The sequence below is a fragment of the Lonchura striata genome, chromosome 8 (assembly GCF_050655825.1).
Source record: "Lonchura striata isolate lonStrDom1 chromosome 8, ASM5065582v1, whole genome shotgun sequence".
Classification (NCBI taxonomy): Eukaryota; Metazoa; Chordata; class Aves; order Passeriformes; family Estrildidae; genus Lonchura; species Lonchura striata.
Genome location: NC_140710.1, coordinates 9,794,926 through 9,809,565, shown reverse-complemented (window position 1 = coordinate 9,809,565; position 14,640 = coordinate 9,794,926). Strand labels below are relative to the sequence as shown.

General features: G+C 48.1%; 1 protein-coding gene across 1 annotated transcript in view; it reads right to left on the bottom strand.

The window, feature by feature from the left end:
* Positions 1 to 14,640, bottom strand: part of ZSWIM5 (zinc finger SWIM-type containing 5) — a 97,019-nt gene extending 82,379 nt beyond the window's left edge. The window contains exon 1 of the mRNA XM_077785369.2: positions 13,947 to 14,640. Within this exon, the coding sequence (XP_077641495.1) occupies positions 13,947 to 14,625 (679 nt within the window). The 5' untranslated portion in view covers positions 14,626 to 14,640. The remainder of the gene's footprint in view (positions 1 to 13,946) is intronic.

Below are 14,640 nucleotides of genomic sequence, written 5' to 3'. Positions count from 1 at the left end.
AAGAGCTACTGAGCAGCTCCTCCATCCGAAGTGGTCCACAGGACATCCTCTGGATGCATCTTCCATAGCAGGCTACAAATTCCACTGCAATTCACAGCAAACAAGCCACACGTTAAAAAGCTGCAACCAGCAGGCTGAAGAGCTCTGCTTCTTTCCAGCAAATATCCCTACACTAGGGGCTATTCCTCAATGGACAACCTTGGGCATCTCAGAGAGGGCCACACACACAGAGCAGACAGCCCGAGATGAGGCAACCCTTCAGAGAGCTGCAGCTGCCTCCAGACCACTAGCCCTACTGAAACACCAGCACAGGGAATTTAGCTTGTCCTACAATTAGAGAAGTGCTAAAATATTTAGCAAAGTCAAACCATCTAGAAGATTGTAATAAGAAAGGGAAAATAGAGACTGGTGCTACTGCATGGTTTCTTACTACATATTCCTAATACCTGTTAAATCCACAGCTCTTAGTACCTTTTCTTCCTCTACAAATCTCAGCATGCAGGATGGCATCAAAGTGGGGTAAAGAAGTGCTGGTCTCTCCAAATGCCTCTTTAGCCCCACCAGTGCTGCATCACTGCTGCTTTTCAGAGCAGTGCCAGCAGTCCCTGCCAGGGAGGGCCATCCTGACCCCCACAGCAAGGATGCTATGTCCTGAGGAGACTCGGGGATAATCCCAGTGCTTCAGATGTGGGGCCAGTGCTGCTGTCACAAACCATCTCCTTCTGCATCCACATTGCAGCCAAGGGCCAGGGCAGCCCTTTGGCTGGAGAGACTGCTCATGCCAGGGAAGCATCCCTCTGCTCCAGCCTTGCTTCTTAATCTCCTCCCCAAGCATCTGCTGCTGTCCACTGCCAGACACAGGGGAACCCAGCCGTTCTCTTCCCAACCAAGCCCTCGAAGCCTTTAGAGATACTGTTACTATTTATGAAAATAGGGTCAGGATCCTGCTGTCACAGCTCCTTCCTGAGCTGCAGCGTCACCCGTGCTGTTGAGGCAGCTCTAGGAAAACCCTCAGGAATGTGACCACTGGGACTCAATGACAGACAGGCTCCAAGTCCCAGCCACTAGCACAGCTCTGGAGTAAAATCAGTCTGCCCCCACCCGTGTGTCCCTGGGCAGCCTCATCTTCCAGTTTCACACACACTGCAGCCACCAAGTCATCCTCTGGGCCACCCCCAGAGCCACCACACCCCTATTTCACTGTGCCACCACACCACAGCCACGGCTGAACAGCCGCAGCCCCACACAGCCATGTCTGGCTGACACCACAGCCCCCACCTTAGCAGTGAGGTGCTTCTGCCCTCACTGAACAACAGAAGCAACAATGGACAAGGAGGACAGTGGTCTCCTTCAGCACTGGAACAGGCCCTGGCACTGTCCTGAAGAGGAAGGGGCTCGTGCAGCCAAGCTGCCCTGCCAGCACTTGGCTCCCAGCAGAGCCCATGGGACAGTGAGGTGCGTTCTTCACCCCACAATGCAAAGCCTGCCCACAAGACATCCTGCCATTGCCAAATCCTCTTCCCCAGGAATTCAAAACTGGATTCAGACATTCCCAGCCTGTTACTTATTTCAATACTTTCAGCTCTCTGGAGTAAAGGGACATCCTGTCTTAAACCTGCTGAGCCTCACGCCAAAACGACATCTGCTTGGAAGGCAGCCCCTCTGGCTGACCCAGCCCTGGAGGGCTGCCTTCCCATCTCAGCAAGATCCCAAACATACCCTTGCACCCACAAAGCACAGCCAGCTCACAGCAGAGCCAGAAGCACAAAAAGTTGCTTAGGCAAACCACAGCTCCCATTCCCACTTCAGAAGCGTTGCAAGATTTTTAGGCCTTGGAAACATTTTCTTCCTACTCAGGGCATTTTTAGGTTAATGGTTCATCAAACCTCAGTCCAGGAAACCTTGGTGTGGCTTACCTCTGTGTGGGTGTGGGAATGGGTGGGGGAAAAAACCCTCTTGGGCATCAGCCTTCCTACAGTGTTTGCACCACAGGCTCTGGGCTCAGCTGGGAACCACCAGAAACAAGCCAAAAACCAGGCAGGCAAGGGAAAACATCACAGTGCCCTGTGCCTCCTTCAAATACAGGGAATGCATTGTTCATCAGTCCCCATTAAGTCATCCTTCTACATCCCTCTTTTCTATAGGGAAAGTTGAGAAGCTGAGCCATGACCAGAAACAGCTAAGCATTCATCTTTATCTTGTCTAGTTTTACTAAGTTTTTCTGATTTTTCAGACCCTAAGTCACAGCAAATTTTTATCATAACACAGACAGAAAGGTCACAGAGCAAAATTCCATAATTCTGCACCCTTTCCCAGCAAGTACAGCACTAGTTGTAAAACACCTCCAGTTCCCTCTGCCTCTGAGATACCCCACAGGGAAGGCAGCCCACTGTGAGCCACTGGCAAGTAACTTTCAGCTTAAGCAAAGCACTGCACATGGGAACCTTTCAAACCATGTCACTGCAATGAATTTTAGAGGTAATGGATGCTTGAGTTGCATGAGAACTGTGACTCAAAGTGGACAGTGATGCAGATAAGATACTCTCTCTTTCCAAATGCCCCCAACAACATGGTCAGGATGAAATCAGCAGCCTCATAAACCACTGAACATACTCGTCAATCTCAAAAAAGCTGCCTGCTAACAAGCACTCCTGAGGAGGGCTAGTCAAAGAACCTGAATGTCATGTAGGGGGATGAGTCCCTTGAAGCTAAGCAGATTAAGTCAAACTCAAGTGAAGTAGGAGATGAAGAGAGCTCTACAACAGTAAAGCAATGTAGCTTTCCATGTCATCCAGGGGCTCAGGGAAAGAACAGGGTTAAGGGTTAACTCTGCCCCATTTCAGAGGGCATAGCTTAAAAGTACTCTAAAAACTCCACTGCTCGTTCTTGGTCATCCTCACAAGCACTTGCTTTGTGCCTGTTGTTGGTGAGTAATATTTTCCACAGAGGCGGCAAGTGAGCAAAACCAGCACACTAGAAGCCACCCAAGTTCATCATCATGAACTTTGTCACACACTGGTTGCAGTTCTTCTCCACCAAAACTTGCCAGAGCTTTTGAGAAGTGACCTCATCATGAACCAAGGGGAGAGAAGAGCACACTTCATTGTCCCACTCATCACCTCTCCTAGAACATATTGCTTTAAACAGGCACTTCTTCCCTCGCCCATTTTCCAGTCTCCAGAAGTCAACAGGAGGCCAATCAAAGTGAAGCAACATGGCAGAAGCCACAAAAGGAGGTGACTGGGGACAACACAGGGACTGGAGCCTTCTGAATGCACTAAAAGCATCTGTCAGTGATGCCAGCTAACCTCAAAGACCCTCAGTGAGACCCTCAGTTTCTTAGTCCAAGTCTCTAGAGAGCTCAGCTGACCTCAACAACTTCCCAACACACCATGACAAGATTCCCAAGTAGAATTTACAACCTGATTTTTCTACTTTCAGGCCAGATACTTCTTGTTTTAGCAAGTACCTCAAATATGGCAAGTCCCCATCTTACAGATCAAATAAGGCAGGCTTGAAAAAGAGGAGACTCAATACAGAAAAGATACTTCCCAACAAGAAAAAAAAAGAAAAAAGTAACTTTTGCCTCAAACATACCAGACACAAGGGACAAATTAAAAAGGGAAACCATAAAATGCTTTCCCAGCTCCTTTTTTTAATCCTTACATCTGCTTCTTTACAGTAAAGTTCCATCTACTGTGTATAATTAGATATATGTTCCATAATTCTGTTCTATACAGATTTGAGATTTATATACATTTTTTAACCCCAAAGACGTTTTAATTGGACCAAAAGCTGCAGTTAGAGCATTGCCTCACTCAAAGTTCTAAGAGGTGCTGCAATGTCAATGGATGAAAGTTTCAACCCATGGTCTGCAGACTTGTGCAAGGCAAGAGGAACACACCAGCTTATTGCTGCCCACCTTAAGCTCCAGGAACATCTAGAGGCTACACACCATCCACCCCCTGATTACTCTCCAGATTCCACATTCAGGGTCATGCTACACCACACTGAACTCGGGGCAAAGCCCAGTAGGCTCCCCAGAACAGCCCCGTGCTCATCTGGCCCAACTGCAAACCACAAACCAGCCTTTTTGTTGTTTGCTAGGAAAAGATGAAGCTTGGTTGGGTTTTCTTCATCAGTCAAAGGGTTATTTCCTTGGAGCTGGGAAACCAGATCGAGAGATAGAAGGCCACCAATTCCAGTGTCAAAAATCCAATAGGCCAAAGTATCCAACTTGTACTGACCTTAAGAAACTCCAAGACCAGCAGGTCCAGGAGATTAACATGACCCAGATACCCAAGAGCAAGACAATGCCATAAGTGGGAGAAAGGGATAGGGAGACCAGGCAATGGGGATCCTCTCAATTTGCAATCATTGCCCCTTGCTAATTGCTTTGGCATAAAGGAGATCTCAATCTCATGCCTCCCACTTTGTAATTAAGCACATAAAATATGCACAAGGATGGAAGTAAACTGTCTCCACTTATAAGGGAAGGACTAACCACCCCATGTTTTACTGGGGCAGGGAAAAGAGCATTGCTACTGAAAAACACTCAAAAGTACAACCCATTCCGCTTATGACCAATGCTGTGGGCACTCCTGGGAGAAGCTGATCTGCCAGCATCTCCACCAACCATGAGGAAAATCAAGGAGATAAGCAACACTAGACATCCAAGCTAAGAGGATGAAGCATTTCTCTGGAAACAATCGGGTTCTCTAATAACAGGGCTGCAGCAGCAGTGTGAAAGGGAGGGAGGAGGAGCAGGCGGGGAGAAAGGGACTAGCTGGATATTTATCCCATCCTCATCTTTGTGTTATCAGTACCCCGGTATCAGCATTGTTCAAAATGGCTGCTTAGATGGTTGCCAGCAGCAACAACAGAATCGGTCCATCTGCTGGCATTCTCCTTAATCTATCTCAAACACTCGTCTTCTTTTTAAATGCACACAGGGGAAAGAAGGGGGGAAAAAAAGTCTGCCTTGTACAAAGAAACAGAATCCTCCTATAACAGAGCCTTTTAACTAGATTTTATGCCACCCCTGTTTCCAGGACACACAGACAAAAGTTAATTTTCCGATAAAAGAACCAGTGTAAGGTGCTTTTTTGTTATGAGATCAGAAAGCAAATGGAATTTGAATTGTCTGCAGTGGCATGTATCTGACAAAGATTAATTTAAACAGATATTGTCTCTGAAACCAAAGTCCATTGAGCGGCTTCACAGCCTATCAACCATGCGAAAGCGCCTCCTTAGCAGCACTGCTGACTCCACCACTTTCTTTAAAAATGGCTTAACCTATTTCTTGTAAGATAAAAGGTCATATATAGTTCTATTTTACAAACCAATAATAGCCAAAGCCACACCAAGCGAGGACAATCGGGAGAAAATAATAACGGGGGGGGATTTCCTCCCCCTTCACGGACAGATGCTTGACACTTGCTGGGCATTTTTCAAAGCGCGCCAGTAGTGAGCGGCTGCAGCACTGCCGCAGAAATGTTTCTACACCCTCAGAACAGAATAAAAACCTCTGCAGGCCGCCGGTGCAGGACGCAGGAGCCCACCCTGGGGTGGAGATGCTGCAGCAGGAGAACCCACCACCAATGGCACGGGATGCTTTCTTCGCTGGGATACAAAGCCACAAGGCTGCAGGGACAAGCACAGGGGCTCCAGCTCCCTTGGCCACTGGGCTAAGCAGGCAGGGGCAAGCAGGAGGAAAGACCTGCTGCTCCCTGGGTGCTCACTCACCCCCCAGCCCCTCTCTGAACACTGGGGTATTATTTCTCCTTTTGATCACAAGAAACAGATCTGTGCATGCCATCAGCGGGCTGTGCGGATGGAGACAGCTGTTCAGACTTCAATGGGACACACACACACAGGGTGAAAAAGCTGCAGAAATCCAAATCCTACAATTTCTTCCCTTTTTATTTCCAGTTTATACCGAGCACCGCGGGGAAAACACTACCAGACAGTTTCAGAGCATTTGATATAGCAACGATCCAGCTTTGGGAAAAGAACGAAGGAGAAGCAAAATAAAAGATGACAGCCAAAAGCACTTTTAATATAGTTTCAGTACTTTCAAGAGAAAGCTTCTGTACACAGAGCAGCCAATGAACTGTTTCCAAAATAAACACAACTGGCTTTAAAAAAAATTAAAAATGTCTTTCTGATGATAATAAAGAAAATCAAAAGAGATGAGAATTAGTGAGTGAGACAGAAAATGCATTTATTTTTCATCCCCCAGACACACTTCTTTTAATTTGGCATCCAAAACCACTGTAGTTCATTAATAGAAATTTTATTTATCTCAGGAACCATTTGCTGCTTTGCCACTCCTTTGACAGGGCACTCATCTTCATCAAGGCAACCACACAAGGCACAGCACGAAACATGTTCTGCCACCCCAGCCTTTAAACACCACACAGCACCAGTAACAAGGAATGCCTATGACTGGTGTCCCAAAGCAGTCAGCCACATGCTGGTATCAGTCAAAGGACGGAGGCCAGGGCTACTGGTCAGCATCCAGAATGGGGGAACAGCCTGCCTAGACCTTGCCAAGGTCCCAGACACCAAGAATCTGGCGTTCCCACGGGGAATCCCCCCCACTCCAGCAGCTGCGGGGACACGGGCACCGTCTCCAGGTGCAAGGACAGCACCCAGGCAGATACCTGCATCCTGCTGAGCAAAGCTTAATAATGATTAGCCGCCTCGGTCAAACAAGCTGGGTGGCGAAGGTGCAGGCAGCTCATTATGGGCATCAGCGACAAGCAGGGCATGGCAAGGGGGACACAGACCCCCCTGCCCCATTTTAACCCAGGGCGACAGCCGCAGGACATTTGCAGACAACATGCTGGACCAATATATCCACATGCAACCCTTCCAAGCTGGAATCCCAGCAGATCTGCTTTCTAAGCACATTCATGTCTTTGTTTTTAATGAGAAAAAAAAAAAAAAAAAAAAGAAAAACCCCTGGCAACACGCACCTACAATGCAACACATAAAAGCCCAGGGTTTTATTAATTTGTGCATTACTTTAAATGCACCATTTTACAAGGACTAACCCCAATCCTGCACGAAATCCTAAGCCATAAGCTTGAGACAAAAAAGCAAATGCTCCTAAAATGCAGCACTAAAAAAATCCATTTTGAGAGAAATGTGGTGGTGGTTGTGCACAGGTGAATCCTCAGCATTTAATAAAACACACCCACCATGCCAACCAAGTGGAATCTATTCATATTTAAACATCAGGATTAAAAGAAAAAAGCCTTTGAAAAATTGCATTTTATTTCTGGGACATTTTATTTTAAAACCAGGAAGATGCTTCCCTACCCACATTCCCCAAGAAGGGGTTTTGAAGGACCTGTGTCTCTCTGTGAGATGTTATCAGGACCCTTCCCAACTCCTGTTGCAATAGCACAAAAGAACTTGGGGATCAAGCCCATATATCAAAACCTTGTGAATACAGGTGAAAAATGAAATGGGCTCATTTTTTTCTCTCCTGAGCATGGAGGACAGCATCTCCAGGGCCTTGGCAGCTCTGTGGGCAGACAGGGAAAACTCCCCACCACCATCCCACATCCTGGCTCCAGATGCTAGATTTGTCCTATTGCACTTATTAGCACAGCCAAGGTTTGGTGTCTTTGAGTTTTTGTTTTCATCGGAAAACAGATCAATTTCTATTGATGCGGATGCCAGAGAAAGCGAAGGCTCAGCAGAGGCAGGAACCAGTTACCCAGAGAAGTCACTTTCCTCCCCGCTCCTCTCATCCCCAGAAGACCAGGACTGTGACAATGCCATGACACAGCCTGTTCAAGACAGCATCAAACATACAGTAGAGCACACCACAAGTTCGTTTTTAACACCCTCAAGATATTCCACACCTCCACCTACTTGCAAAATAAAGTCACTGGCACCATGCACAGATGGAGAGCTTGATAGAGAAGCAGGTTCAACCATCACCTGACTCCTGCTGAGCAAAGCCAGGAGGCATCCCAGTACCCACTATCCAAGTATCTTCCACTGCCCCACCACCAGAAACAAACCCTGAAAAGCAAATGATCCTTCCCCCCCAGCTCCAGAAGAAAATTCACTCACTTCACACACAAAGTAGCACCATGCAGCAACAAGCCTTGGCGTCACACTGAAAATCCCCAAGCCTAGCCACCTTGAGAGGATGAAGAGATGATGCTGCTCCCCCCAAAAAACATGCCCACCTCCTCACCCACGAGTTACTCCAGCCTCAAGAGCAGCAGGGGAAAACCAATATCACTACAAAACACTAAGTTGTCCATGTCACCTAAATGCAAAACCCCTGAAAAACAAATGCAAGCACAAGGTTTGCCATGATATTCATCTGAGCTAACCCCAGAGGGGAGAAGGACATAACCCCAGAACCACCAAGGACTCCATCTCCCTCAGGGATCAGGTCCTCCTCCAGGGCAAGGTTCCAGTATATGCCAAGGAAATACATAAACCCACAAACTCTTCCATCCTAATACTACCAAGATTATTTTTTTTTTAACTTTGTCTTTTCAAAGAAAATTAAAAGCTGACACACCACCAGACAATTCACAGCTGAATGTGACTTTACAGAGCTATCAGATAGACAAGCTCATTTAAGTTTTCCAAAAGTCCTATCTGAGGTTTGAGGGACTAATCATAAAACATCTAACATCAAAGCAAGCGTCAAATAACAGCAAAGCACATTCCCTCACACAAAGCTTCAAAAACAAAGCAAGCAGGCACATGTGGTTTATGTTATTGCAGTTTTAGCACAGTTAAATATTTCCTAAAATATTCTCCCTAGATGTGAGCAAAATTAAAATCTGCTGTGAATGACACGCAACTTGGAAGCTGAAGACTAAGCTTTATAAAGCACAGGTGAGCTGAGAACAAACTCCTATTGCCAGCTGAAGCCAGAAACTAGGACTCCTACTCTGAAATATGCTGCAAACCTATTTATTCTTAAAGCCAACACTAAATATTTTATTTCTTGTGCTTTATTTTTCAGGTCTCTGGCCTCTAAGTTTGTATCATTTAATTAACCACCTAGTTCAAAAGACATCCCAGCCTCAGATGATCTATTTATACTCTTTGAAAAAGACGCAAAAGCCAACAAATAAATCTGCTTAAAATAAAAGGTTAAAATTCCAGCTGTCATCCCAGCACTCCCTGCACTACCAGCAAGAAATTCTGGTGGTTTTCATCATCTTCTTTTTCAGTTTCTATTATAGAGTCCAGAACAAGCTCAAGAAATATCTCACCTATGAGGGAGCATAAAAAAACAGATCGTAAGGTCTAATGCTTAATAATACTTTGTTTTAATTATATATGTTAAGAAAAAGATAATTAGAAACCTAAAGAGTTTAATGTATATTTAAAATGTACAAGAGTTTCCATCATGATAGGGCTAATGAACCTCTGCCAGCTCCTTTTATGTGGTTTAAAGTATTTTAATACATAGGGTAGGAAGAGTAATCTACCCATAAAGAAAAACAAAGTAAAAATTAATTAGCAAATTGGATACATGTTGCACAACAAGCATCCCACACAAAAACTAAAAGGATACAGAAAAATTAAACTCCCTTAGCAGCACTCAGACGCAGGACACCAGGATTTAACCTGAAAAAACCTTTCACATCCCATAGCATTCCTTCCAAACCTGCTCCTGCTGGATACAGCTTTAAACCTGGACCCAGGAGGAGACCAATCTTTACACAAAACAAAAGCAACCACAATTCGCCCTAGAGAGCCCCATCAAAGTGTTTTCCCCTAAATAAACAGCTCTATAAAGCAACACACCACTGGATATAAATTTATACTCTGCTCCATACCACGTCACAGGGGGAGGAAACCAAACGCTTGCCTAAAAGTGAGCATTTTTAAGGAGAAGAAAAAAAGAAACTTAAAACCTTAAAATAGTCTGGAAAAAGAAAGCTAGAAGTGGTTTCAACCACATTGGAACTCATTGGTATTTTTACCTCTGAAGCTACATTTCAATAGGCATGATTACAAACATAGACCAACGCAAGCTGAAAACTGAAGTGCAATGAAAAGCTTCCAAATCTGAACTCCTCCAATTAAAATGCATTTACAGGTATCATTTACAGGTATCAGGTCTTGCTTAACCTCTGCCCAGTCATCAGGCTGTTGAAGCAAGGTTAAAAAATGCCCAGCACCTACATGTCCAGCATAGATACCAGACTAGGAAACATGGGAAGGTACTCATGACTGACCTGCAAAGCATCAGATAAAATATCCAGAATTAATTGCAGGTTTGAAAGAAACAGGCTCCCTCCAAGTGTTTACAAAGCCAGAGCATTTTAAAGCCCTGCTTCATTGTTATTCTAACAGCAAAAGTAAATTCTGCCTATGTACTTATGGCTGGACCGCATACCTTCCCATCGGGGCACAAAGGCTTATCTGTGGGTAAGGAGCACATACCGTGTAGGTTCCTAAGCGGCTGGTTACAATCCAAAGAACAACACAAAGCTCGATGCTTCCTCTCCTAAGTCATTGTAAAACCAATGAAAAAGCAGAATTCCTCCCTAAAACTACCCAGGACACTTGCCCACCCATCAGCATCCCAGACCACTCGAGGGCAAACCATATTATACCATACTGGGGAGTACAGGCAAGAAACAGGAATTTGTTCTGCCAGATCACAGATCACTGTCAAAACCCACCAAAGGTCTTTTCTCTCTCCAAAAACCCAAGAGATAATAGTGTAAAAACTTTTGTTCATAAATATTTATGCAAGTGAACTTGTTAAAAATTAACTGCTGTCGTTAAAGGTTTTGTATCCTTTAGGATTCCCGGCATGCAGTGCAGTTGCATGCTTTATATTAAGCCTGGCATTTCTGCATTCCTTTCCTGCATGCTTTTGTCATTTGTCTAAAAATTAAAAGAAAAAAAACCCACACACCACACACACACAAAGACGGGATCTGTACACATAATAATAAAGCAGTTTTTAAGGAGACAAAGATGCCTGTGTTCAACATCCAAGATCTTTCTTTGAGCAGGGGAAAAAAAAAAATCAATTTAATGACTCCAGTGAGATCAGGGTTTAAGCCTCGTTTAAGTTTTACTAAGCATGAAGGAATTATTGGTTGATAATGTGTCATATATGTTTTTTTTCAGACCTACCAGCTTTATAAGCATGAAGGGGCCAGAGCTTGAAGCACTTTGTGCCCATAAGCACAACCCTCACCCCTCCACACCATCCTCCATTGCCAGAAGGTCATTCCTCCTGGATTTTGTCTGTCAATTTTTCAAAAGGATTTTTCCAACCACACAGAAAAGGAATTTCACATCTGTACTGTCCCTATTTTTTTTCCACAGGTCTGAGTCAGAAACACAACTGTATAAACATCTGATCTTTATTAACAACAAATCTCAACTGTGCAAACCTCAGGTCATGGCACCAGGAGCCATTGGTGTCCGTTAAAGGGATCCTTAGAGGGGAACAGTAGTTTTGATTTAGTGCTGGAGAGCATCAAGGAAGCCAGGGTTGAAGTTTTATTTTTTTCCCAAGACATAATGGTTCCCAAGTTCCTATCTTAATTGCAAACATACACAGCCACAAAGTGTTTGTGTCTCTGGTGGCTGGAGCTCTTCCACCTCACCTTCCAGAGGCATCCACAGGATGGATGTGGAAAGTTGGCGGAGGACATCTCAGCCTTGCCTCCCATCTATAAACACAGCCCTTCATAGCCTTTTGTTTGATGTAAATTTTCCTCCTCCAGCTCAGGGCTGCAAGGCACTGCTGTGACGTGGCTGCTCCTGAGACAAAAACAGAGGTGTCTGACCCCACGTGTCACCCACCCACTGCCATGCGAAGAGGAGCCACGCTGCAGCCAAGACCCAAACCTTCCCCTGCCAGCTCCAAAGGCAAATTCCCATGGCGAGCATCCCGCACGCCCCTTTCGGGCTGCGAAAACAGGCGATAAATCACCCACCAACTCTGTAGCAAGCGCTTCCAGAACGTGCTGCTTCATCTAAAAAGCTGACGGCTCGGAGGACAATGAGTGCGAGCTCTGGTTTCAAAGCTGGGGAGACGGTTTAGACTTGTCAGAGGAGACATGAAACACCGGAGCCAGGACCATCCTCTCTGTTCTCTGGCTCGCCAACAGCAGCAGCAGAAAATGCAGGGATGGGGCAGATGGGAGGCTGGATACCAGCACTGGACGTCACTTTGGGATGGGACTGCTCTGCTTTGTGTCCTGCATGCACCTGACCCCAGCGCTCACCCACATCCTTCACAGAGCTGGATAAAGGCTCATCAAAGCTATGTTCCAAAGACAAATAAATTCAAAACTGATTTTAAAAGAAAATTCCTTTGTACTGAACCAGTCCTGGGTTTAGGCAACCTTCACCTCTGTCTCCCACTCCCACACCAGCTCACTGCATCCACACCTTGGTGGGCATGTCATTAAAACATCACCCTCAGCAAGCTATTATCTTCCCTCCCCTCTAATTTTAAAGTTCCTGAAGAGCTACTCCTCTCCTTCTAAAAAAATAATTTGGTTTTGAATTTCACAGTATTTTAAACAGAATAATTAATCATCTTAACGCAGCCCTTACAAAATATTAATTCACACCAAAAAAAAAAGGCTATAATCATATCCTCAGAGAAAAACCTTTTGTGCTTCAGGAATTTTCACTGCATGTCCTCAGAGGTGGGAGGAGAATTCTTCTGCTGCCTCCTATTCTCACATCTCAAATGGAAAATGTTTTGATAATGCTCTTCTGAATGTAAACTGTACCAAATGGGATTTTTATTATTTTTTTAAGCAGCTTTTTTTTCCCCCAAAAGGAAGAACGGCTCTTTAAATAAACAGAGCGAACTAACCGTTCCTTACAACAAAAACCACCCTCCCTTCACTCATTCACGCCATACCCTGGCACAAAATGAATTTACATTTCGCATTTGCAAAACAAATTCTCGCCTAATGTCAATTTAATGGGAACGCGCATTTCAATCCCTTCCAGTAACAACGAGGAGCGGCTTATTCTATGTAAAACACCCCAATTTGTTTCTCTTTAAATATATGCGGATTTCAGCTGGGGACAAGGGCTAGAAGGATGGGGGAAGAGGAACATTTCCTCTCCGGCAATCCCCCTCCGCCAGCGCACACAAAAGCCACCTGCCCATGGAGAGAAAACACGATGCCATTATTCCCATCGTCATTCCCACGGCCCCTTCGACACCGAACGAGCGTGAGAAGGCCGTGCGCATCCGTCCGGGACACGCGCATCGCGCCAGGTCACCGGTGGTACCCGCGGGTCCACCCAACTTGTCACCCCCACCGCTCCCTCCGTTCCCCCCGAGCCGGCCCCGCTGGACGTGCCCGTGCAGGGGCTGCGAAGAGGAAAGCGGGGGCTGATGCCACCCCTAGAGATGCTCCAAGCAGGGAAAGCCCCCGATGGAGAGGACAAAGAGGAACGCTCGGAGCTGCTGGAGAGATGCATTATGTTTATAAGCCCATCTCCCGGTGGAAAGGACAGGACCCCCGTGGGAGCGCGGGTGGGGGTGCTCAGGCGTGAGAGGGACAGCGGCTGAGGGGTCGGGGAGGGCGGCAGGGCTGCGTGCCCTCCAGACAACCCCCCGACGGGCACTTGGGGGGGGAGTGGGGGAGGAAACGAGGGGTGGTCTTTATTTTCCCCCTCGGACTGGACGGACGGTGTCCAAACTGCAGGCAGCTGCCGGTGACCCCGGGGCAGACGCACCCCCCGAGGCAGGAGGAGGTCACCCTCGCCCTCCCACCCCTCAAACCCCAAGCCGGCGTCTTCCCGAAGGAGCGCACGGCAGTCCCTGCCCCCGGGGCAGGATTTTCCTGTCAAACCACAACCGCGCCAGACAAAAGGCTTAAGTGCAGGAGGGGATGGGGAGGAGGGGACGGGGACGGACACAGACGAGCCCCCGGGGGCCCCGTCCCGGCACTCACCGACTTGCAGCACGTTGTCCACCGCGCCGGTCTCCAGCAGGCGGATGCCGCGGCGGAAGGGCAGCCCCTCGCCCTGCGGCGCGGCGGGGGCGGCGGGCGGCGGGGGGCCGGCGGCGGGGCTCTCCTCGCCGGCCGGGGCGGGGGCGGCGGCGGCCGCGGGTCCCCCCGCGGCGGCGCTGGCGGGGGAGGCGGCGGCAGCGGCGCGGCCGGGCTGGAAGCTGGAGTACATGCAGATCTGCCGCTCGCTGCGGGGGAAGCTCCAGTAGACGATGCGGCGTTGGACGGGCTCGGGGATGCGCTGGAAGCGGCCCTCCACCCGCTCGAAGGCCCAGCTCCCCGCCACCCGCTTGGCCGCCGCGTCCAGCAGCGACTCGGGCTGCAGCAGGCTGCCGGTCCCGCCGCCCCCGCCGCCGCCCCCTGGCCCCGCCGCCGCCGCCGCCGGCCCCGCCGCCCCCGCCGGCCCCGCCGCCGCCGCGGGGCAGCAGCCGGGCAGCGCCGGAGGGGCCCCGCTGGCCCCCGCGCCCGGCCCCGCCGAGCCGGCCCCCGCGGCTCCGGGACGGGGGTGCACGGCCCCGGTGCCCCCCGCCGGGCAGGCCCGGGAGCACAGGCGCTTGGGGCCCGGGGCGCCGGCGGGCAGCGGCGGGCGGAGCAGCTCCTCTCCCTCTCCTCCCTCCGCCATGGCTGCGACCGACTG